The 25470-nt window shown below is 39.8% G+C and overlaps 3 protein-coding genes across 5 annotated transcripts in view; 2 read left to right on the top strand and 1 right to left on the bottom strand.

Moving 5' to 3' along the window:
• The window catches only part of LOC129258943 (probable serine/threonine-protein kinase yakA), a 30168-nt gene extending 26635 nt beyond the window's left edge, over positions 1–3533 (top strand). For all 3 annotated transcript variants that reach the window (XM_064098481.1, XM_054897193.2, XM_054897194.2), the window contains one exon: positions 814–3533. In XM_064098481.1, the coding sequence (XP_063954551.1) occupies positions 814–1041 (228 nt within the window). In that variant the 3' untranslated portion in view covers positions 1042–3533. The remainder of the gene's footprint in view (positions 1–813) is intronic.
• Positions 3534–10871: 7338 nt separating this feature from the next.
• On the bottom strand, positions 10872–14758 carry LOC129258397 (uncharacterized). The gene is made up of 2 exons (XM_064098480.1): positions 14566–14758; positions 10872–14199 (listed from the first exon to the last, which is right to left on the bottom strand). The coding sequence occupies exon 2, from the start codon at positions 14169–14171 to the stop codon at positions 12453–12455; it is 1719 nt and encodes a 572-aa protein (XP_063954550.1). The 5' UTR covers positions 14172–14199; positions 14566–14758; the 3' UTR covers positions 10872–12452.
• A 6295-nt stretch (positions 14759–21053) lies between these two features.
• On the top strand, positions 21054–21605 carry LOC135153991 (keratin-associated protein 10-3-like). Its single transcript, XM_064099001.1, has one exon. It carries the CDS (start codon positions 21054–21056, stop codon positions 21603–21605), a length of 552 nt encoding a protein of 183 aa, XP_063955071.1.
• The last annotated feature ends 3865 nt before the right edge of the window (positions 21606–25470 follow it).

Below are 25470 nucleotides of genomic sequence, written 5' to 3'. Positions count from 1 at the left end.
TCTATGAATTCCAGTGGCACACCGAGAAACACCTTGAAATTCAAATTTATATTCAAATTTATGTCCTGGCACCTGGTTCATAAAGAGCTACAACTGTGGTAACTTTGCTGTTATGATAACTTTGCCATTATGACAACTACCATGGTAAAAGGACTCTGTAGCCTATGACAATGAACGTTTCCATGGTAGTTCCCAGAATGAATAATTTACCATTTGTGAAAGGTGTCCATGCTTCATAGATCATAATACAGATAATTGAAATTATTCCAAAGATCTGGGGGCCGTTTCATAAAGCTGTTCCTAAGTTAAGAGCGACTTTAAGAACGACTGGTGAACCTTTCTTACGCGATAAATAATCACCAACGAACATTAATGGTGAACAAGAAAGGTTCATCAGTCATTCTTAAAGTCGCTCTTCACTTACGAACAGCTTTATGAAACGCCCCCTTGGAATTAAATTTTTAAATATTTCATCCAATTGAACATGCAAATATTAGGGTGAAAAGACCCAGTGTCATTGGCAGGGAATATTACTTCTTGCGTTCTGATAACTAGGTAGTCTTTGGAATTATCACCTGCTCAATCCTGTTTCTCTTTCTAGGAGAAATAAATAAAATGTTGTTCTTCCAAAGAACAAATTCACTGTCAATGTGTTATGCAATAGCTGTGTCAGTGCTTGAATAACTGTTTTGTAAAGCATATTTGAACCCCTCCCCCTTAGAAATTACCTAAGAAACAGCTACCAAATTGACTGGGATTTGAACCGTGTGTTTTTTTAAAGCAGATTTCGTTTCATTCATTTTGCTTCTCTAGGACATGTCGATTCCTGGCAACAACCTCCATCCCACCAGCCAACTCGACCCGATGACCTCGGACATGACATCGGAGCTCCTGTCCGCCATGATGCCCGGCATGGGTGGCCAACAAGTAGGGGAGAACCAGGGACTCTTTGAGCTTCCAATGAAGGGCATGGTCATGGGGAGCGGTGCTATCATCCAGAATGGCTTCCAGGTCGCACTGACCCACACCTCGAATGTCTGAGATGAGTCAATCCTGTGCCGATCCCCAGAGGTTTCTCCAAGTTCCGGGCTTGGATCCAGGGGTGCCAGTTTGCTGCCTGTTCTCATCTTTAGGCCCTCTTTTAATCCAGGGGAGTATTTCATGAAAGGACATACTGGATGTTTTATCTGAGAGTTACCATAGTAACAGTGCTTCTCAGCCAATCAAAATCAAAGAAAGTAACTTGTGCGACAAAAATATTGATGAAATACTCCCCAGGACTTGTCAAGGGCTAATCTTCGAAGTGTACCTTGATGGTTTGGCTATGCATGAACCTTGACCCTTGACCTGATCTGCCTGACATGTCCTGAGATTTTCACAACCACGATCCAGGCAGTAGTGCTCATCAAGGTGCTGTGCTTAGTTTATTAAGTCCTTTGTAAGGAATACCGCGGCGTTGTGTTTAGAAATCGGACATTTGCCTCTTTCTTTTATACATCTACAGCTTTAAGAATTGCAATTCATTGATAGGTTTCTTTTATAAATTTAATCAGATTAAAAAATGAACATCATCTGCGTATTCAACTTAATTTGATAGTTATCATAGATATTTTCCTTTCTATCTTTTTAAAAATCAAACTAAACTTTGATTGACCAAACATGTTTAAAAAAAAATCAAATTAAACAAACATTGCCGTGTGACATAAAGCTTAGCAAGTGGTCGTGGGGCTTTTTATTATGATTGATCCTATACAATAATCAATGTAATCAGTTGTGGAAATATGCCACACTATCAATCACTAGGCTTTATGTTACGGGCCCCGGATGTAAGTTTCTCCATTATGACAAGGTTGAGTATCTTCAACCCTGGGCCCCGTAACAGAAAGCTTAGCAAGTGATCGTGAGGCTGTTGATTATGATTGATTGTATATCAATGTAATCAATTGTGGAAATAAGCCACACTCTCAATCACTAGGCTTTATGTAACAGGCCCCTGATATGTAAGTTTCTCCATTATGAGAAGGTTGAGTATCTTCAACCCTGGGCCCCGTAACAGAAAGCTTAATAGCAAGTGATCGTGGGGCTGTTTATTATGATTGATTGTATATCAATGTAATCAATTGTGGAAATAAGCCACACTATCAATCAACAGGCTTTATGTTATGGTGCCAAGGAATGTCCAACTGGCACCCTTGGTCATGTGACTCCAGCATCATAGCCAAAGATGAAATGAGGAACAAGACCAGGGGTTTCACAGAGATTTAAGTATGACTTAAATCGCACTTCAATGCCAACGTGTATCTCAAATGCAACGCGCAATCTAATTGATCAATACAATACGCGGTAGTGCCCGTCCTCTTTGTATGATCTGACCAATGCGGTGATGCCTTTTACACCACATGCAACTAGGCATTTAAGTGCGACTCTAAGTCATACTTAAATCTTTGTGAAACACCCCCCTGGTCACCATCTTACCAAGAGGTGCAATTGATCTGGGGCCCGTTGCAGAAAGAGTTGCAACTTGATTTTCGACCAATCAACAGCGCGCATTTTGGACTTACGATTGATTTTTTGTCTTGCGTTTAAACGCAACTCTTTCTGCAACGGACCCCAGATCAACCAAAACAATTGAAAGCCAGTAGCGTCAAAATATAGAATGCATGTTTTAAAAAAATGTTTTCTAGATATGATGTATATTCATAACATTTGTTGTTTTATTGACAATTCAGTATGCTCCTCTTTGTTTGCAAATTTCCTGTAGGAAAAAATTATGACATTGATGGATTTCCATACAGTTGAGGTTGATCGGACAAATCAAAATTCCTTGTAAGACGGGACCCTGGGTTGATATTTGTGGTTCCCTCCATGGATTCCTAGGGACCCTTTGGCCTTAGTATTGCCTTCCTGACGCCAAGGTGGTTGAAATTATTTGATGATTTCGGAGATATAGAGAGAGACAGAGATAAAGAGGGAGAGAGAGGGGTTGGTGGGGGGCAAAGAAATTAAATGTAGGTTTATACCATATATGCAATCATGAATGATCCAAGTTAAAAGAATTGTTACACAAGTTTGATTTCATATGATACTAGTGATTACCGTGCTATTACATTCTGAGTATAAATAGAAATCAGATGGATTTTACTTTTTGAATTAGTAAAAGCCAAGTGGAATTTAACCCTAAAATGGCCGGGGGGGGGGGGTTGATTCAACCCCCCCCTCAACATTTTCTGCGATCATTCCGCCGCGCAAAATTTTTTGACCGCGCCACTCGCAGAGTTTATACATTTAAGTCTCGCGCATCTTTTGAGACCAAATTTACGACGCCCGGGTACGCGGTTCCAAAATTACGCAACATTTTGTAAGTGCATGTCAGACCAAAAATGATTCCAAAACGTGATTTTGTGTACAAAGTCAATGCAAATTGAGTTTTCTCATCTTATTCATAAAGATATGATTATTTTTACTTTAAACAGCTGAAAGCAATTGATTTTAGCATAATTATGCTTCAAAGAGGTTGTGCAATAAATCTGGCGAAAAACACAAAGAAAAACAAAAGGTTGAAAAACAAGGAAATACATAAGAAATTCATAAAACAATAAAATACATAAGAAATTGATTTCCAAACCGAAGTTTTTTTCAATTGCCATTGTTAAGAATGCTACAAAGAATATTTTTACAAAAAAATAGCATTCTAGGAGCTTTATTTAGTGAATTAGAGCAAAAAGTATGATTTATGCATAAATTAGCATAATTAATTCATATATAATAAAATCTCATTATTTTGGAAAATTTTACCATACAGCCTTAAAGATTACATCGCACACTACCAGCGTGCAAATTTTTGCGGCGTTCGCGCGATCGGCGGCCGAGATCTCAGGGGGGGGTTGAATCAACCCCCCCCCAGCCACAGAACAGCCAAAAAAGCCCGGCCTAGTTAGGGTTAAATACTGGTTGCAATAGAATTTTTATTTTAATGTTATGAGAATCACACACCGCTTTCAGTAACTCGCTGGTCCAGACCATCTCCGGGCTAAGTCGTAAAATTTTTTACTTCATGAATGCCGTGCGCTAAAGTTGCCCGCACCAGACCGGTGCTGTTTTGATGCTGCCATTAGCAGCACTTAGACCAGCGCCATCCCATGTCTGCCCAAGTATTTGAATTTGTGATCATAAAAGTAGCGCTGCTCTGCTGAGTAGTGACTGAACGATTGCGGTGCGGACTATTTTAGTGCAAGCCTGGTGCAGACCAAAAAATCAAGAGTTACTGAAAACGGTATCAGACTGCATTTATTTAAGAAAGGAATGTCCCTCCATGAAATTCTAATTCTAAATTCATTGTTATTTCAAACTAAAATCAGACAGAGAGTGTTTGGTAAATTTTGGAAATTTTTGATCTGTCAAAATTTGGTTTTCTTGTGATATGTGATCACAGAAAAGGAATATTGAAGAAAAATTTGCTCTTGAAGTAGTGATATTATGTTTCGCGTAATATCACATTGCAATTTAAAAAAAAATTTGTTATGAAAATAAAATCGGCCAAAATCAAATGGCTTGTAATTAAAAATGGCAAAAAAATTATACACAATATTTGGAAAACAATTTAATTATCTTAAAAGTTGGTGCATTTCTTTGAGGCATAATCTGGAGGTAAACAAAAATTGCAAAAATTGTATTTCAAATAAGAAACTGTACTCTATACGATAAGAAAAGGGAGAGAAAGGGTACATTTAAACATTGATACTGCTTCCATTTATTTTCACGAGCACTTGCAATGGACAATGATGGTATGTTGTGTGAAAGAATAGTAAATGCATAGACTCTCTTCCAGACTTTTCATAGTTTTACATGAGGCTCTTCTTATTAGACAGTCAAAAGACATTTTATATTGCTTAGCAGATTATATCACTGTAGATAACATATGATACAAGGCTGAAATCTGTAGTATACTTGTGTGAACTTGCTTCTTATTCCGAGGAGCAAGAGCTATGCAAAGTGGTTGTATTCCTGTAATCTTTTCCTATTTTATATAAACCTATCTTGAAAACCAGTTGCCTGCATGTGGCCAAAGATTGCTTATGATTGCTTCGATCAGTGACTCTATATTCAATCTGTGAATGTAGCAAAGCTAAGAAAACCTGTGTTGCATGGATCAAAAGGAAATAAATTGTAAGTTTTTTTTTCTTTGAAGTGTAATATCAAGATGAAATAATACTGTAAAAGTGACATTCAGACTAGATACTAGAATATGCCATGCTTCAATTGATCTGTGAATAAAAACCCGGCAAAGCTGCACTCTGAGGGCGGTTTCATGAAGCTAAGGAAATCTTTGTATTTGGTTAGCTCAGACTAAATTTGTTATTGAAAGTCGCAGACATAATGCTTTGTGAAACTCCACACCCTAGTTGGTTTACAGTTTTGAAGGAGTGCTTTGAAATTATGTGCATGTTTACAGTTATTCCTTACTTGGAAGAATATCAAATCATCTGTATTTATCATAGGGGGCATTTTTCATGAAACCACTTTGTCAACTCACCAGTAATTTCATTAGGAATTGTAATCAGTTGGACTTTCACATGAGATATCTATTAAAAAATTCACTCTTTTATCAGACAGTTTTGCAACTCACAAAGTAATTTCATACGTTATTGTTGATCACTTATATTTGTTTAAATGCTTGAACTCATCAGTAATTCATAACGAAAATTATCCATTTGTAATGAATTCTTACAATCACCTCTGATTCTACAACAAATAATTGCAACTCACAAGTAATTTCACATGTAATTTCCATAGCATGCAATTTAAGAAGACAAGATTTTTATGTCTATTATCATCACTCGTAGTTTCGCATGAAATAATTGCAACTCAATAGTAACATCACAGAGATTGTACCTTTTTTCATGAATACTTGGAACCAAGTTTTATTTTTACATTAAATAATTTTAAATCGCTTATAATCTTTTATGAAAACTTGCAATATATCTTAAATCCACATGGATTACACATAATAATAACAAATGCTTATCTTCTAAAAGTGCCCATACTAACAGATACACACATGCCTTAATCTACATGGAAGAAACACTTTTACAATCGTACAAGTAATTTTTACAACTCATAGAAAATTTCACATAGGACACCTTCAATTCACTAATATTTTCTTTGGAAGGTACTTTAATAATAATAATAAAATATTACCTTCAGTTATTGGTTTTTAATTTCATTTAGGTATTTATCTGGGAGGAATAGTGGAGACACACCCCATCTCATTCCAGCTTCTAAAAAATATCGGCAAACACATGAGTGTCTAAAGATGTGTGAAAAAAATACCGACAAAAATACAGATATCAAATGATGATAAAAATATTAAGGGGATTTATGAAATACAACTAATTTCCATTAAATTAAGAGAAATTCAGTATCCTGAAATTATGACGACTTAAGTACTGATTAATTGAAATAGTGTTCAGAATTGTTGTAAACTATGCTGCTTTTAATATTCATTGTTCATTCCTTTGATTCGTTTGAGATATATGAATTTAGACTTATTGAGATTTATTTTTATGTATATAATCCAGTTTGTAACAAAACAACAACTTAAAATTATATCTGTTGAATGAAATATCTGAAATCATCTGAAATAGAATTAACTTTTTAAGCTTTCATAAAGATAAAACTGATCATAGGTATAATTTTATATAAAATTACCAAAAATCATGATAAATGTGATAGAAATGAATATGTGGAAAAGATAACTTTTGAAATTTATTCTTAATCTTGACTATGAAATATATCAGAATAGGTCACAGCTAATTGTATGTTTTCAACGTGGTCAAATTAATCAAAAGAAGTAATATTTACTTTTAGCCATGCTGTATTTTACAGACAAGGACAATATGAAAGTATGAATTGACGTTTTAAGAAATTCTTGCCATCACATGAACCTTTGTTGTTCCAAATGTCCCATATGATTCAGTCCGTTGTTAGAGAAATATTTGTTAAACAACGTCACTGCACTTGTTGTACAAGGCTTAACCAGCTGAATGAACGCAACTCACTGTCCTGCACTTTCACATTCACCAAAAATATATTTTATTTCCCCCCAAAATATCACCTTTTGCTCTATTACTTGATGAGTTATTTTTTTTATAGTTAGATATTGTTGGCACTCCTCCTTTCATAAATGCAATATTAATCATCATAAATTTTGCAGGAGCAATTATTTTTTTAAGAATATTAATTTGCAAGCAGGGCTGGCAGACCAGTGAGTTCCATTGGTAGAAAGTACCAGAAATATGATGATAATAATAACGCCCCTGGCTATAAGCTACTGAATCTGGCAAGTTGATTTGTTGAAATCAAACTTGCTCTAGAATGATAGCATTTGTTATAGCAGGCTTGAGATACCAGGGCCCAGAGTGTGTGTTCAGCTTCATACTGGAGTTGAATGCAATGTATTCGGAGGTTGTTTCACCAAGAGCTTTTAAGATCAATTTCAGTTTTTGTCATGAGATTTGAATGATGGAAGGAACTCTAAGTGATCACACGGTCTGTACACATAAATGAATAAGCAAGACACACATTAAAATTTGTCTTGATTTTAACTGTTTCTGGTCATAGCTCAAGTATTAGGATGTCTTTGCGGTGGACCCTTTTACATAAATTTTATCAGGAGATAACATAAAAATAAGTTGAGAACTCAAAAAGATTCTTTTCTTGTGATTTAAAATCACTCTTAAATATCTGATTGGCTGCAGTATGTATTACATCATGTTATTTTGATAGTCACATCACTTTTTGATAACTTGATAATTAAATAATAATCATTGACACATTAACCAGAAATGAAGTCATAAACTCTTTGTGAAATACTCTTGGTATGACTACAGTAGTCTAGTGTGGCCTATCCTTGTTAAAACAACTGCATATATCTGTAAACTATACATACGTTCTTATCAGCAGTAATTTTTTTTTAAATGGGCGTATTGCATAGCATGAATAAGAACATGGTGTAATCAGTGGGGGATGGAGAGGGGGTATAGGGGTTTAAACCCAAAGTTCACAGCGGCTCATTGTCATTGCATCAGTCTACCCCCCCCCCCCTCTCCTAGCACAAAGGTAGATCGCTACTGGTTATCAAGATATGAAATCCAATAAGGCACCTCACCAGAAGTTAGCTCTGTCTTTCCGCAAGAAATCTGCATTTATCCTTTGCTAACCTCACACCTCACGATGTACAAATCAATGAGGATTGTGGGGAAAGCTACTCTGGGAGCCGCAGAGAGGGACACCTTGTGAAAAGACGCTGCTCCGACTCTTGCCCAGGTGCCTCACAAACTGCCTGCATTCGACCAAAATTTTGAAAATATTTTGAGTGATAAGAGTAGCTTTCCAAACTTCCTTGTCCGTGGGTTTTATTTTCTCAATTACCATACCCATTTATATGGTTTTCATTATTTTGTGTCCTGCTATTGTATTATTTTGTGTGTTTGTGTATACCACTCAGTATTGCCTGCATGTGTATTTTGACAAAGAAACATGGACTGCAGTTGGAGTTATTGCTTTATTTGCGTTAATAGTTCAATTAACTCTTCACTTTTTGTTCCTTTCTTTGCGTTTCCTTTGACCGGTTTAAATTAAATCCTATCATATTTTCATGCTCTTGTATGAAATTTCTAAATCATCATCATGGAATTTTATTAATGATTGTTTAAACTTTTATAACCTGTATATAGGTATGTTTTCCCCAAAGTGTGCATGGATGAAAAAAGTGTATATACAGCTTGATATTTCTTATATATCCTGGCCCGATGTAATTTTGAACCCCACCCTTCATTTTTCTTACTGTTTTCTCTCTGTATGTACCAACTTTAAGTTATCTTGTTCAAAGCATCCATAGGAACAACTAAAAATATATATTATAATGTTTGCATGTATTGCATGTTGGTGTGTTGATCCCGTATCAACCATCTTTTTTCAATGATGAACTATTTTTGCAGTATTCTAAGCTAAATTAAATGTATGGTAAGAGCATTATATCAAGATCAAGTTATTATGCTTGTAAATTCATGCTCCCCTTACTCTTGTTTGAAACATGAACATACACAGCCATGTGTAATATACAAAAAATATGACAATCTGTATTATGGGCAATTTGTGTGTTGCATTTTTGGAATTAAAAGAATGTGAGTGATGTATTAAGACTGATTATATATATAATTGTGTGAAGGAAGAGGAGACAGAGAGAGTAGGGAAGAAAGAGAGAGGGATTGAGAGAGAGACAAAAGGGAGGTGTGAGGGTGGGGAAGAGGGGGAGTGAGTGAAGGGAGAGAGAGAGAGAGAGTGTGTGCCGGGGAGGGGAGGGTAAAGATTGGGGGAAAAGGAGAGGAAAGAGGGGATCGGGGAGTGATAAATATACATATATAAAGAGGGTGGGGATGAAGGGATTTATAGGGGAAGGAGAGATGGCAGTAGTAATAGCAGATGTAGTAGTAGTAGTAGTAATAGTAGCAAATTATGGTATTAGTAGTATAAGTAGAAGTGGTAGTAGTAGTAGTAGCAGCAGCAGCAGCAAATTATAGTATTAGTAGTAGAAGTAGTAGTAGTAGTAGCAGCAGCAGCATCAGTAGTAGTAATAGTATTAGTAGTAGTGGTGGTAGTAGTGGTAGTAGTAGTAGTAGTAGTATTAGTAGTTAGTAGTAGTAGTAGTAGTAGACGTAGTAGTAGCAGAAGCAAATTATAGTATTAGTAGTAGTAGAAGTAGTAGTAGTCGTAGTAGTAGTAGTAGTAGTAGTAGTAGTAGTAGTAGTAGTAGTAGTATAAGTAGAAGTGGTAGTAGTAGTAGTAGCAGCAGCAGCAGCAAATTATAGTATTAGTAGTAGAAGTAGTAGTAGTAGTAGCAGCAGCAGCATCAGTAGTAGTAATAGTATTAGTAGTAGTAGTGGTAGTAGTAGTAGTAGTAGTAGTAGTATTGGTAGTTAGTAGTAGTAGTAGTAGTAGTAGTAGTAGACGTAGTAGTAGACGTAGTAGTAGCAGAAGCAAATTATAGTATTAGTAGTAGTAGAAGTAGTAGTCGTAGTAGTAGTAGTAGTAGTAGTAGTAGTAGTAGTAGTAGTAGTATAAGTAGAAGTGGTAGTAGTAGTAGTAGCAGCAGCAGCAGCAAATTATAGTATTAGTAGTAGAAGTAGTAGTAGTAGTAGCAGCAGCAGCATCAGTAGTAGTAACAGTATTAGTAGTAGTGGTGGTAGTAGTGGTAGTAGTGGTGGTAGTAGTAGTATTAGTAGTTAGTAGTAGTAGTAGTAGTAGTAGTAGTAGACGTAGTAGTAGCAGAAGCAAATTATAGTATTAGTAGTAGTAGAAGTAGTAGTAGAAGTAGAAGTGGTAGTAGTAGTAGTAGCAGCAGCAGCAGCAAATTATAGTATTAGTAGTAGAAGTAGTAGTAGTAGTAGCAGCATCAGTAGTAGTAATAGTATTAGTAGTAGTGGTGGTAGTAGTGGTAGTAGTGGTGGTAGTAGTAGTAGTAGTTAGTAGTAGTAGTAGTAGTAGTAGTAGTAGTAGACGTAGTAGTAGCAGAAGCAAATTATAGTATTAGTAGTAGTAGAAGTAGTAGTCGTAGTAGTAGTAGTAGTAGTAGTAGTAGTAGTAGTAGTAGTAGTAGTAGTAGTAGTAGTAGTAGTAGTAGTAGTTGTAGTAGTAGTAGTTGTTGTTGTACAGTAGAAGTAGTAGCAGCAGGCAGGAATAGTTATGTGTTATTATTGTTATTGCTGGTGTCATTGCTCAATAGTAGCGGAAGAATGTCTCAAATAAAAAGAAGGAAATAAAACACAATCAATCCCAAAATGAGATGAATGTAGCCTACATATCGCGTGTTACCGAGGGAACATCTATTTTCATCTCAAACTTCAAACTTTATTTACTCTCGTCAGAATGTCAAAATACCCGAAAATGAAAATCACTACGTGCAGTTTAATGGGTACTTTTTTCGGTCCAAGTCTTTATTAATGATGTCATGGTATTATGATGGACTTTATGGGTATTCCCCGATCATCTCATATTCCTCTTATACTCATTGTCACATGACATGAGTATAATTAAAGCGGGTGTATTTTTCGGTTAAAGCTTTTGCTATTATACAGATCAGTGGTTATTATGATGTCGGGGGCTTTCCTCTTTATTTGTATTTTCTCTTCATTCATTGTCACATGTCTAACAATTGAATTGCCTTTTCTAGCTGAATATAAAGCAATATCTATTTACATATAACCTTCCTACACCTTTACACAATATTTGTTCCGGTTCCGGAAAAAATATATATTGGTAAAAAACAACATGTACTGTAGATAATCATGTACAATTACTAGTAGTAGGGGAAAATGATAGACATTATAAAAAGAATGATCACGCAGTTATAATTATAATCAAACAAACAATATTTACATGAACATAATTGAACATTTTTTGATAACGTATGTAAAGTTTCATCTTCCATCTACTTTTTTAGACAATATAAGTAACGCAAACTGACTACAAACATGATGAACTCAATAATAATCATAAACATGGAAACTGTAGTAATTTCCGATGTGATTAAAATTTGAAGAAAAAAATCACAATAGTTAAAGATATTTCATTTTCACATTCTAAAATCTCGCTCATCAAATGAAGTCGATACTTACTTTTCCAACTTTGTGAGATTATCACCATTATTGTCATCAATTATTACCATGTTAATTTGCCACCTGGTCTCATCCCAAAAAACTATAACTATCTAAACCTTGTTCGTTTACCAGCCATTTGGGCTAGCCGATTTACCATTTTATCTTATCTCCACTTAGGTTATTCCATTTTTTTCTAATATTCACTTATCCCTGTATAGATCATCATCACCATCATCACCAACACCATCACCAATATCAACAAGACTATACATGCAGTCATCATCGTCATCATTATCATCCGCTTTATCATCACCATCATCATCACCATCATTATCATCATCATCAGCAGCAGCATAATCGTCGTTATCATCATTATCATCATCATAATCATCATCTTCATAATCAGCATCATCACCATCGATCGTTACCAGTACCATCACTAATATCAACACGACTATACATTCAATCATCATCATTATCGTTATCATCATCACCATCATAATAATCATCATAACTATCATCATCGTCATCATCACCATCATCACCAACATTACCATCATCATCATCACCATCATCATCGTCATCATCATCATTATCATACCCCCTTAATCTTGATAATTCAGCAAGTTGGGATATTAGAATGATGTACATACGTAAACATACATTTTAACATGACGCCTTCCCATTATACCCTAAGCGCTTTACAATATGAAATATCAAAGAATAGTATTGTTTGACACCTTCATCTTTTTATAGTAATTATAATTTTTCACTGTGATTTAGCATTCACTTTTCCTAGGTAAGGAATCTTTTCGTATACACCATGATCTGCTTCCCCCGGAGAAGCACAAGCTTCCCCTGCTCAGGGGCACAACAGTCGGCACTGATCATTGGCCACTTATTCTTCAAAGGAGAGAACTCTAAGATACTCCCCACAGACGTCAGTTTGCCATCCATTAGACGCATCTCTTCAACAGAACACTTCTGACGATTGGGATCAAAATGTCGGATGTAGAGGGCGTCTCTTCCTTGATCAGCCGTGATGCTTCGGAGATACTTGTCATGGAAATGTGTGACAGATGTCACTGTGAAATCGTTGCGATTAAGAACTGCAAGGTCGTCTCCTGAAGCACAGCGAGTACGGACAACAATGTCCCCTTGCCAAAGTACAGCGATGTCAATAATTGGTGTGTCTTTGACAGAAACAGAAGATGTTACTTCGTTACTCTCTTGGCTGACGATGTTAATGATACATTCCCCTTGAGCAACTGCCAAAATTCGTCGGTTGCGAGATACGTTATCAACAGCAAGAATCACAGGCGTGCCTAGATATAAAGGGACTCTCTCGATAAATTCCCATGTTTGTTTCTGGAAGATGAACAACGATCCGTCAGTTGTTCCACAAGCAACCTTCTCATCATCGAGAAGAGCCAGTCTGTAGATGTTTCGAGGAAATTCACCGTTCACGACTTTACATGCTTGCTGTTCCTGGAAGTCAACCAGAACGAGGGAATCGCTTCTCTTGTCGATTACAATGACGTTTTTTTTGTTGGTAAACCCGACCAAGGCAGGCTCACTGATATCAACGGTAAGCGATGGCTTAAGAACCCAACTTCCATCCAGTCCCTGCAATATACCGAGATTTGGTCCCGACTCTCTTTCGAAATTGACTTGTCGTGCTTTCTCTACTATCGGTAGGGCCAAACGCTCGACGTTGTCTTTTTGAAGACTTTGCATCATCTCACCTTCCACTTCCGAATAGTTTTTAAGCAACAAGATCTCATTTTTAATAAGTGTTTCGGCCTTCATTCGCGAATTTTCGATTGCAGAGCTTTGATTCTTCAAACACGTTTTCGCACAGTCATTCAGTTTTCCCATAAGCAACTGCAGTTCGTCCTGTAAAATGCACTGTCTCTTTAAGATATCCTGCCTTCCTTGGTCGATGACGGCAAGGTTCTTCTTCAATCTTACTGCTCTCCTGATGTTGATTTGTTCAATCTCTCTATCGGCTTCTTTATTGATCGACTCCAAAGTCTGCTTTCCTTCCTCTTCAACGTATTCAATCGCCTCGTGAATTGCCTCTTGCATCTTTACCTCGACCTTTGCAAGATGTGTTGATGCTTCTGCGACAAGCTTTTCAACTGACGCTTCGGATTTCCCAAGTTGCTTCGTCTCTTCAATCATCCGCTGCAACTTACATCTCCGTTCATCCAGAATTTCTTCCACTTCTCTTATGTCACAAGGCTTGTGTGACGTTGTTGCGCAGTTGTGGCAAATGATACTCTGATGGTCTTCGCAAAAGATTTCGGCTCTCCTTGTGTGGTGCTTGTGGCAAGTCCACTTGTTGAGGACCTTATCGGTGACGATGTTTTGTTGGCATTTCTTAGCGCATCCATTGCAGAGGTTTTTCCTAATGCTGTTGAGGGTATAGTTTGCTACAGTTTCGCTGCAATCGTCGTTTGTGCACATTTGGCAGCGGAAATCAGTCGTTTCTTCAGAAAACGCCATGGCCATCTTAGTTTATGAAAGTCGTTACTCTGACCTAGAAATATATGAAAAAGGTATACGGTTTCTGATACCACCCATACGAAATCTCGTTAGGTAGGGGGAATTGAAAAGACACGAGTAAGAGAAACTTTAAAGAAGAGAAATGAGGGTGAAAAGGAGAGAGGGGGAGAGAGAGAGAGAGAGAGGGTATTCTTTCACAATTTATGACTATTAATTCGAATTTGTATTCCAATCTGTATAGTAGGCTTATCGCAGGTTTTCACAAAATTGTTGAGGCAGAAACTATTTTTCTTTAAAGTATTTCATTTCATGAACCAGTCACCGGATCAGAGCGTTAGGAACACTAAAACTACATTTTCATTTTACAAATTGTTATTATTTTAACCGCAATTTTTCTTACCAGAATTGTAGGCCAGGACACCGGGAGTTTTGGACTTGTCAGAAGGCTCAGCTCGTCACCCTTGATTTTGAAGCATACAGTTTCCAATTTTATCAACAGGAACTGACACAAACTCCATAGCACTGGTGAACCTTATGTTCTGTCGAGCGGTTGATGTAATACACCTCTACGTATCATAATAAAGCTAACAAGCATCCGACCAATGAGACTCTACCCTTAGTCATAACACAGTTCAATGATTTCTATTGAATGGTGCGAATATTCATTCCTAAAGATTGAAAAAAAAAATTATGACGAATTGTTGAAACTAAATGAACCAGAAACTGGTCCTGGTGTTCCACTCTTTTATAAGATATCAGGCTATCAATTCGCAATAGCCTATATTCATATTATTAATCTCAAGCTTGATTTTTTGTTTCATGATTTATTTTTTCTTAAAGAAATGTTTCGTCTTGTTTTTCTTGTTATCTTGTTGGAAACTTCATCGAACATGGACAATAAAAAAAATCCCTTTGATATTACTTTGTCATATTCTTCCCGACATGCCTCCCTCTCTTTATCTCTCGCCCTTTATCTCATTTTTTTTAAAACACGTGCACACCTTGGTATCAACAACGGATACACCATTTTCATTATTATATTAGATGCAAGATAAAAGAGCAATGTAATTAAAATGCAATTGCTCAAGGGCCGTGCCGGGAATAGAATCCCGGACTTTCATGGTGAGGTCGGGCGCCCTAGCCCACTCAGCCACGACTCTTCGCCTCACGCGCATGTCCACACACACCCTCATCCTCCCACACACCAATACACACACACACACACCCAAACGTAAACGCTCCCATGTGCATGTTTTATCTGTGCTTTCTTTTTTCTCTCTTACATCCTCTCTAGCTAACTGTCTCTATATATTTTCTCCATTGATTACGCATTCAATTACTGGGGAGGGGATGCTAGAAACCCGTAAAATTCTAGCAAAAATGTATTTTTTATTGAATCATATTGTATTTACCAAGATTATTGGCATCAGATGTCGTTTAATCAACTATTAAAAAGAATCGTGTGCCTTATAGGTATGATGAAGTCAATATAATCTCTGGGTTAATAGTAAACTAGCAACCTGAATATAAATAAAAACAAATGAGCAAAGGGAGGGGAGAAGTGTATCTAACATCATCTTACGCCAATATATTTCTGTTAGATTTAGCAATTTGAATATGGAAAACTATTTTTAAAGAAATATATTTGAAAAATAATAGAGCATTTAATACACATCCTTTTTCATGCTGTATTTCATCTTACTAAATGTATTGGCCAAAAATACAAAGGCTCCCGTCCCTCCAGCCCCCTCACTTCCTCAGCCGCTGCACAACAATGAACATGAAAAGAGTTTCCTATTGGGTTGACGTCATTCGTTATTATAAATACACCCTGAAAACGGGAAACCCATACCAATATCTGATATACTTGATAACATAAAATAATCCCATTCCCCCAATACATACAATGACCTCGTTTTGGGAGTGTTTTTCAAATTCTCTGAAAGGGTTTATCGCATTTTCGCACAATACAAAAAAAAAATAATATGAAGCTCCCTTCTTTTTTCGATGTGCTTGGAAGATTTACGACGGGGATCCATATTTCAATCAATACGTCGTTCCAGATTCCGGTTCAAGATTTTATTACCTATCCAATAACAGCAACAACAAACAAACTAATAACACTAGGGTTGAAATAAATAACATGATTATTCATTTAAAAAGTCCGGAGAAAAATACAAGAAAAAATATCAAAGTTGATTTAGGATTAAGATGGGAACGGTCTGATAATATGCTTACCCCCGGCACGTTATCGAACGAAATTATATTGTGGCGAAAATGGAGGGAAGGGGGAAAGAGATGTGCTTCACGGGGGCTCTTCAATCCCACCGCTGCCACCAGTGTGGCGAAAATGGAGGGAAGGGGGAAAGAGATGTGCTTCACGGGGGCTCTTCAATCCCACCGCTGCCCCCGGTGTGGCGAAAATAGAGGGGGGGGTGTGGTTCACAGGGGCTTTCCAATCCTTCTCTCTCTTTTATATCAACTATAGTTCGAGGGGGTATGGGTAGTACTGGGAAAATGGGGTACGGGGCGCTTCTCTCTCGATCAATCCCTCTCTTGGTAGCGAGCGGTCAACAAAGCAACAGTGGGGCTGAGATCCACGCATTGTGTATGACATAGGTGCTAAACCAATGACGACACGGAGAGCATAATCTTGCAGTGCAACTATATTGGGGCTCTCCAGCTCCCATTTTATTGATACTACTTCCAACCAATCATACTGATGCAGTGTATATACAGTGAAGGCCAATACCAATGCATTATACATGGCCATATAAAAAGTGAACATGATAAATATAATAATAGAACAAGCCAATGAGAACTTGGGTCGGCGCAGGCATCAATGTTTTGGACTATACATATCCCTTGACCCATAACAGTATATAACGGTCCCTAATCTATCTGCATAATCCCTTCTCATTGCACTGTGGGGCTGGCTTGGCAAACATTGCGAGGAAGGGGTTTGGAACAGGTATATGAGCAGTACATCATTAATGTACTATGCATTAAAGTAAGCTGTCCCTTGCTTTCCCAACTGCGCCTGTCAGCCTAACTGCCCACATGCCTGAGTCTTTCCTACCCTAATGATTAAGTCCCTGTGTAAACAGTGGATGGTGGAACCCCAACAAGTTTATGTAACAATTTGCCTAACCCTATTAAACTCTTCTCCTATGTAAACCCATGGGCAGTGCTTTAGTGTACACTAGTAACCCCATACTAACAATGGATACCCCTTGTTTTGGTATGGCTATGCAAACAGCCATGGCAATGAGATGACCATAATATACGTAGGGGAGGCTAGGACGCTGTTCGTGTAATACACATACTAGGCAGCCCCGTGGTAGTTCCTCGACCCATGTATTATTATGTAACCCCATACCAAGGATGTAGCAAGCCCTATGAATCCCCCTTGTTTTGGTATGGCTATGCAAACAGCCATGGCAATGAGACGACCATAATATACGTAGGGGAGGCTAGGACGCTGTTCGTGTAATACACATACTAGGCAGTCCCGAGGTAGTTCCTCGACCCATGTATTATTATGTAACCCCATACCAAGGATGTAACAAGCCCTATGAATCCCCCACTAACCTAACGTGATGTGGCCTAGTATGTAAACCCCATAGAGTAATTGGGGATGCACAGCCAGTACATGGATGCTGTTCGTGTGAGCAAGCTAGCTCGAGCATTTACTAGGCTACCCATTAGTAACTGTGCACCACCGCCCACCCATAGGCGTTGTATACCAGCCTTCTGCCCCCCACCCAACCCAAGGTGGATGTAGATGGTAACCTACATTGGTGTTGATGCCTGGCCCCCCAGTCTCACGACTGAAATTTAGATGCTTGGTGGTACGGAAGTTGCCTGCTCGAGTCTGCTCTGGAAGTGCCTCTCTTTTACCCGAAAAATCCTCCCTATTTATACCCTTCGAGCGAGCCCTTCTATACCACTCAAGCATAGACTCTGGGAGAGTTACATAAGCATTACTTCTGCTCATTAAGCATTGTAAACCCCGGAAGATAGTTTTACCCATAGGGAGCTGTACTTAAAATTCAGCTATTTCTCCCCACTCTAAACACAGGGGCTGGAAATAGCCCGACCAGGGTAACTATATCTGGCCTCGATCATAGCCTCCCTTGTTCTCTACTCCTAAGAGTTACAATTAATCGCTTAAGTCAATACCTCTCGAACTTTGTCTTAACTACTGGAGTGGAGCTGGAAGTAGGGCTGTGCGGTATTGGATGGGTTAGTGCTAGGTTTTCACAAGCTTCCATTGTCTGGAGATTTTGGTCATTTATAAAAAGGTAGTTTAAGCCTATTCCACTCCTGGGTAATGGTCAATCAGTGCTACTGCGTGTAGGTGTTGGTCGGCCTGGGAGTGAAACAGTTAAACTGGAGAGAATTTTGCCTGTCCCTCTCTTCCCGCGAGAGGGCTCTTTACCTTAAAGCTGCATTGCGGGTTTTTACCTAGCTCAAAGTGACATTTCGTCACACAGCCCCCTCCCCAGCTCGATACTCCTGGATCGAGGAAATTACTTTGGTCTGGCAAAATATTTTCCATTCCATCAACACATTGACTAATACCGTCCTACCAAAGTGCAAAAAAGACCTACATAACTATCTACTTCCATCTAACTTCTTGCTCTACTTACATCTACTTGGGGTTCCTAAACAATGCTATACCCCTCTAATCGGCTAAGTCACAATACAAAACAAAACAACTGAGCATCCACCCTCTAGTGTTCTACCATATCCCTTATAGTAACACACATATTTAAGTGAATATCCTATCCGTTTTGAGCACACCAAAGTTGCATTAAGCACCCGGGATCTTACTGTATCTCTACGAAACCAATGCCTTACTAAAATATGATAATAACTTATACCTACGCAACCAAATCAAGTTCGTACTAGAAGATTATAGACTATTTAGCTCTCTAAATCCCTACGCCTACCGTGACACCATAAACACACAATCTATGTAATAACTATGCATAACGAGAGTATACCTACCACCTACCAATTTGCCTTACAACCCGATCCTTGACTATTCAACTATTTAACAAAAATCTACCTACGTTCTAATATTCTCTTCCACCTTCCTACAGAAAACACACTTCATACAAAGAAAGTTATAACCTTACAGTCTGACACTTACTGTATTAACTCTAAACCATCGTTTATTGACGTACCGAACTATATTGACGTACATAACTCAAGCCGTGTCCTGCTAAGGACAAGGAGAATAGATAGTAGAATGCAGTGACAAAGATGAGTGACAAGAAGGTTGTGAGAAAAGAAGGGAGAATAGTCTGCTTCTAGGTAGTCTGCAGAGGTATTATAGGAGGGTAGGAAAGTTTGTTAAAAAGAATAAGGTATGGAAATTCGTTAATGCAAGTAGTGGAGAGTAGTAGGATAGTACTACGCTGAGTAGCGTGACAGATTTGAAGTGCCGAGAAGAAATGGCAAGGAAAAGAGAAAAGAGAATAAGGATACAATAGAACCTACGTTTTATCAACAAAAATAATGAACCATACCTATCAATGCCAAAGCATTAGACGTAGTCATCAAGGTATACAGTCCTTCGCTTTTGATATACTCATGACCCACTAAAATCAAATCTACTGCTCTTATAGAAATCAGGGTTCAAAGTCTATTCAGTCTCTTAATCCTGCGTCTTTCATTTAAAGAGAGACCAATCATCATGCCCAATGTCTTTCCAGTCATTGTTCAGATCATTATCGATGGGGCATTACACAACCCATATTTCTCCTTCCCTTGGTCCATTCTAGTAGAAAGGGCTGCTCTCGGTTCCTCGTGTCCTCATTGTCCTCATCCAGTTCCCTGCGTAGCATCTATCCAGGTCCAAACTGCGGAACCATTTGCTTCTCCTAACAGTTCTTTGGTGTTGCCAGTCCGTGTGATTGGATAGGCATCGTTTAATGCGACGTCATCGATTTTCCAAAATTCAACACAGAACCTTGTCGAAACATTCCTTTTCTCCGTAAAACAAAAAGGTGATTAACATGGGCTGCAAGATGGTTCATTCCATTGACCAGCATTTTCCAACCAGTTCATCTGCCTCAGTCTGCTTCCACCTTACAAACCGTACTGGTGACTGCCTGATGTGTGTCATTCATCTCGTATGAATATGATGCTTACTCAATCCATAACAATTATCACTGTCCGCCCTGGCAAATAAAGTTGACATTCCGCGAAAAAAACGTTTTACTGCGGCCTCCTGCCCATGATTCCAGCGTTCACTAAATGATTTGATTGAACTTGGATGTCATAGTCCAAATGCCCTTCTCCATTCAAGAATGTAGAGTTTCTGTTATAGGCTATGTGTGAACGTCCTGCCAATCGTTGGGATTGATACACAAATCAATTGTGATTCAGCTCCTCCACTGATCCACGTTATCACTGTTTGCTTACGTCTCACCGTGGTTGTAGCGACAGAAGGTCCAACGAATATCATTTGCATATAACAGTCAATTGTATATGAAGTAGAGTCCATATAACTGTTTCCGGTGAATCTCATACACATAACTTAATCTCCGCTACCAAGTATCACACAAATCATAGGCACACAGAACTGCACTGTATCCCCACTAATAGCAGGTACAGAATTTCAAGTGCTCTAGCCCTGTCAATGTGCCCATAACAGCGGTCAACTTAAAGGCCGATTGTTCAGTTTCTTTTCACCACTCCATCCCCTTGCATATAGCGACGGGTTTTTGTTTTGTTTATACCATAATGACACTGCTTTTCCACCACTCTGCTTCTCCAAGTCTCATCACGGGTGTCTCCCGACTTTCGCTCTGCGACCTTAGCATTTCGGTCTAAGCGGCTCTGCCATGCCATCTCTGTCTTGCTGTCTCACTAGCCATGCTCCGCCTTCACAGCCCTGCTGTCTCCCCGGCTCTGCTCTGCCTTCATAGCCCTGCTGTCTCCCTGGCTCTGCTCTGCCGTCACAGCCCTGCTGTCTCCCTGGCTCTGCTCTGCCTTCACAGCCCTGCTGTCTCCCTGGCTCTGCATGCCGTCACAGCCCTGCTGTCTCCCTGGCTCTGCATGCCGTCACAGCCCTGCTGTCTCACTGGCTCTGCTCTGCCGTCACAGCCCTGCTGTCTCCCTGGCTCTGCTCTGCCGTCACAGCCCTGCTGTCTCACTGGCTCTGCTCTGCCGTCACAGCCCTGCTGTCTCCTGGCTCTGCTCTGCCGTCACAGCCCTGCTGTCTCCTGGCTCTGCTCTGCCGTCACAGCCCTGCTGTCTCCCTGGCTCTGCATGCCGTCACAGCCCTGCTGTCTCCCTGGATCTGCATGCCGTCACAGCCCTGCTGTCTCCCTGGCTCTGCATGCCGTCACAGCCCTGCTGTCTCCTGGCTCTGGTACCTGCTGTATATTGGATACTGCAAGTGATTGCGTAGCTCGTGGATTGTAGCGGTCAGTACCTGCTGTGTTAGGTACTGCTAGCTGCACTGCTACATGTTGATTGTAGTGGACAGTACCTAGCCGTTGTGTTAGGTACTGCTAGCTGTACTGCTGCCCGTTGATTGTAGCGGTCAGTACCTGATGTGTTAGCCGTTAGGTACTGCTAGCTGCACTGATTCCCGTTGATTGTAGTGGTCAGTACCTGTTGTGTTAGGTACTGCTAGATGTACTGCTACCCGTTGATTGTAGTGGTCAGTACCTGTTGTGTCAGGTACTGCTAGATGTACTGCTGCCCGTTGATTGTAGCGGTCAGTACCTGATGTGTTAGGTACTGCTAGCTGCACTGATTCCCGTTGGTTGTAGTGGTCAGTACCTGTTGTGTTAGGTACTGCTAGGTGTACTGCTGCCCGTTGATTGTAGTGGTCAGTACCTGATGTGTTAGGTACTGCTAGCTGCACTGATTCCCGTTGATTGTAGTTGTCAGTACCTGTTGTGTTAGGTACTGCTAGCTGCACTGCTGCCCGTTGTAGTGGACAGTACCTGCTATGTTAGGTACTGCTAGGTGTACTGCTGCCCGTTGATTGTAGTGGTCAGTACCTGTTGTGTTAGGTACTGTTAGCTGTACTACAGCCCATTGATTGTAGTGGACAGTACCTGTTGTGTTAGGTACTGCTATATACATGTAGCTCTGCATTGATGCACGTGGGTTGTACTACCGCCGACTCAGCTCACTACCTGCTCCCTCTCAGCAGCCATTTCTCCTAGCTGCCTTCCCGTAGCTCAGCCCTCCTTGTTGGCGGTCCATTCACTGCCACGCCTGCTGTACTATCAGCCAATCGAGCATACATGTTGTAGTGTAACTGCATCCACTCAGCTCGCGTTTTCCATGTCTATGCTGCGGATTCCAGCAACCAGTCTGACACTGCAATCAGCTAACTCTCCAATGCCAGTTAACAACAGTCAATTGATCTCATCCCACCGCTGCCACCAGTGTGGCGAAAATGGAGGGAAGGGGGAAAGAGATGTGCTTCACGGGGGCTCTTCAATCCCACCGCTGCCACCAGTGTGGCGAAAATGGAGGGAAGGGGGAAAGAGATGTGCTTCACGGGGGCTCTTCAATCCCACCGCTGCCCCCGGTGTGGCGAAAATAGAGGGGGGGGGGGTGTGGTTCACAGGGGCTTTCCAATCCTTCTCTCTCTTTTATATCAACTATAGTTCGAGGGGGTATGGGTAGTACTGGGAAAATGGGGTACGGGGCGCTTCTCTCTCGATCAATCCCTCTCTTGGTAGCGAGCGGTCAACAAAGCAACAGTGGGGCTGAGATCCACGCATTGTGTATGACATAGGTGCTAAACCAATGACGACACGGAGAGCATAATCTTGCAGTGCAACTATATTGGGGCTCTCCAGCTCCCATTTTATTGATACTACTTCCAACCAATCATACTGATGCAGTGTATATACAGTGAAGGCCAATACCAATGCATTATACATGGCCATATAAAAAGTGAACATGATAAATATAATAATAGAACAAGCCAATGAGAACTTGGGTCGGCGCAGGCATCAATGTTTTGGACTATACATATCCCTTGACCCATAACAGTATATAACGGTCCCTAATCTATCTGCATAATCCCTTCTCATTGCACTGTGGGGCTGGCTTGGCAAACATTGCGAGGAAGGGGTTTGGAACAGGTATATGAGCAGTACATCATTAATATACTATGCATTAAAGTAAGCTGTCCCTTGCTTTCCCAACTGCGCCTGTCAGCCTAACTGCCCACATGCCTGAGTCTTTCCTACCCTAATGATTAAGTCCCTGTGTAAACAGTGGATGGTGGAACCCCAACAAGTTTATGTAACAATTTGCCTAACCCTATTAAACTCTTCTCCTATGTAAACCCATGGGCAGTGCTTTAGTGTACACTAGTAACCCCATACTAACAATGGATACCCCTTGTTTTGGTATGGCTATGCAAACAGCCATGGCAATGAGATGACCATAATATACGTAGGGGAGGCTAGGACGCTGTTCGTGTAATACACATACTAGGCAGCCCCGTGGTAGTTCCTCGACCCATGTATTATTATGTAACCCCATACCAAGGATGTAGCAAGCCCTATGAATCCCCCTTGTTTTGGTATGGCTATGCAAACAGCCATGGCAATGAGACGACCATAATATACGTAGGGGAGGCTAGGACGCTGTTCGTGTAATACACATACTAGGCAGTCCCGAGGTAGTTCCTCGACCCATGTATTATTATGTAACCCCATACCAAGGATGTAACAAGCCCTATGAATCCCCCACTAACCTAACGTGATGTGGCCTAGTATGTAAACCCCATAGAGTAATTGGGGATGCACAGCCAGTACATGGATGCTGTTCGTGTGAGCAAGCTAGCTCGAGCATTTACTAGGCTACCCATTAGTAACTGTGCACCACCGCCCACCCATAGGCGTTGTATACCAGCCTTCTGCCCCCCACCCAACCCAAGGTGGATGTAGATGGTAACCTACATTGGTGTTGATGCCTGGCCCCCCAGTCTCACGACTGAAATTTAGATGCTTGGTGGTACGGAAGTTTCCTGCTCGAGTCTGCTCTGGAAGTGCCTCTCTTTTACCCGAAAAATCCTCCCTATTTATACCCTTCGAGCGAGCCCTTCTATACCACTCAAGCATAGACTCTGGGAGAGTTACATAAGCATTACTTCTGCTCATTAAGCATTGTAAACCCCGGAAGATAGTTTTACCCATAGGGAGCTGTACTTAAAATTCAGCTATTTCTCCCCACTCTAAACACAGGGGTTGGAAATAGCCCGACCAGGGTAACTATATCTGGCCTCGATCATAGCCTCCCTTGTTCTCTACTCCTAAGAGTTACAATTAATCGCTTAAGTCAATACCTCTCGAAATTTGTCTTAACTACTGGAGTGGAGCTGGAAGTAGGGCTGTGCGGTATTGGATGGGTTAGTGCTAGGTTTTCACAAGCTTCCATTGTCTGGAGATTTTGGTCATTTATAAAAAGGTAGTTTAAGCCTATTCCACTCCTGGGTAATGGTCAATCAGTGCTACTGCGTGTAGGTGTTGGTCGGCCTGGGAGTGAAACAGTTAAACTGGAGAGAATTTTGCCTGTCCCTCTCTTCCCGCGAGAGGGCTCTTTACCTTAAAGCTGCATTGCGGGTTTTTACCTAGCTCAAAGTGACATTTCGTCACAATATCCTTCCTTGCGTATAAACCTAAAAGGGATTATTAGTTATGCATACGATTGTGCATGGCCATCACACAATTCTTTCACTATTACTGAAATACAAATATAATCATTAGCCAATCCAAACTACTTCTTTAAGTAATTATAAACTGGAACATTCTTAGAATTCTTGCGCATGAAATGACAAATAAAAAACGGACTCCTTAACAGTAATAATCAAAGTGATATTGAGTAAAGCACTCAACTCCAAAGTTCAGAAATCGGATTAAAAAATATTCAAATTGAATGGCAGGGAATAAAGGCCCATATTAAAAAAAATGTTTAAGGGGAATCCAGCCATGGCAATACAATGAACTGTGTGATATGAGAAATATATGAAATTGATAGTTTGAAAGATATCGAGTAAGGTCTACGAAAGATATGGCTGTTGGAATTTTTTTGTGTGTACAATATCATAGCCTTGTCTATCTTTCTATCTGCGGCCAGGGTCTATAACTCGATCACAAGCTTGCCTTTAACTTTGGCCCATCTGTACCTTTTTCATTCAAGGCATTTTGTTTTTCAAGTTACCTTTTTGCTCTTACAACTTCCAATACTTTTTAACTGTATACCAGAGCCATTTATTTCATTTTCTCAAATTATTTTGGATAAATGCCAATCT

The sequence above is a fragment of the Lytechinus pictus genome, chromosome 4, assembly GCF_037042905.1.
Source record: "Lytechinus pictus isolate F3 Inbred chromosome 4, Lp3.0, whole genome shotgun sequence".
Classification (NCBI taxonomy): Eukaryota; Metazoa; Echinodermata; class Echinoidea; order Temnopleuroida; family Toxopneustidae; genus Lytechinus; species Lytechinus pictus.
The sequence above is the reverse complement of the archived record's forward strand: the minus strand, read 5'-3'. Positions and strand labels throughout refer to the sequence as shown.

Excerpts from the sequence above, each read along its gene's own strand:
- LOC135153991 (XM_064099001.1), top strand. The coding sequence starts at position 21,054 with ATGCTCCGCCTTCACAGCCCTGCTGTCTCCCCGGCTCTGCTCTGCCTT.
- LOC129258397 (XM_064098480.1), bottom strand. The coding sequence starts at position 14,171 with ATGGCCATGGCGTTTTCTGAAGAAACGACTGATTTCCGCTGCCAAATG.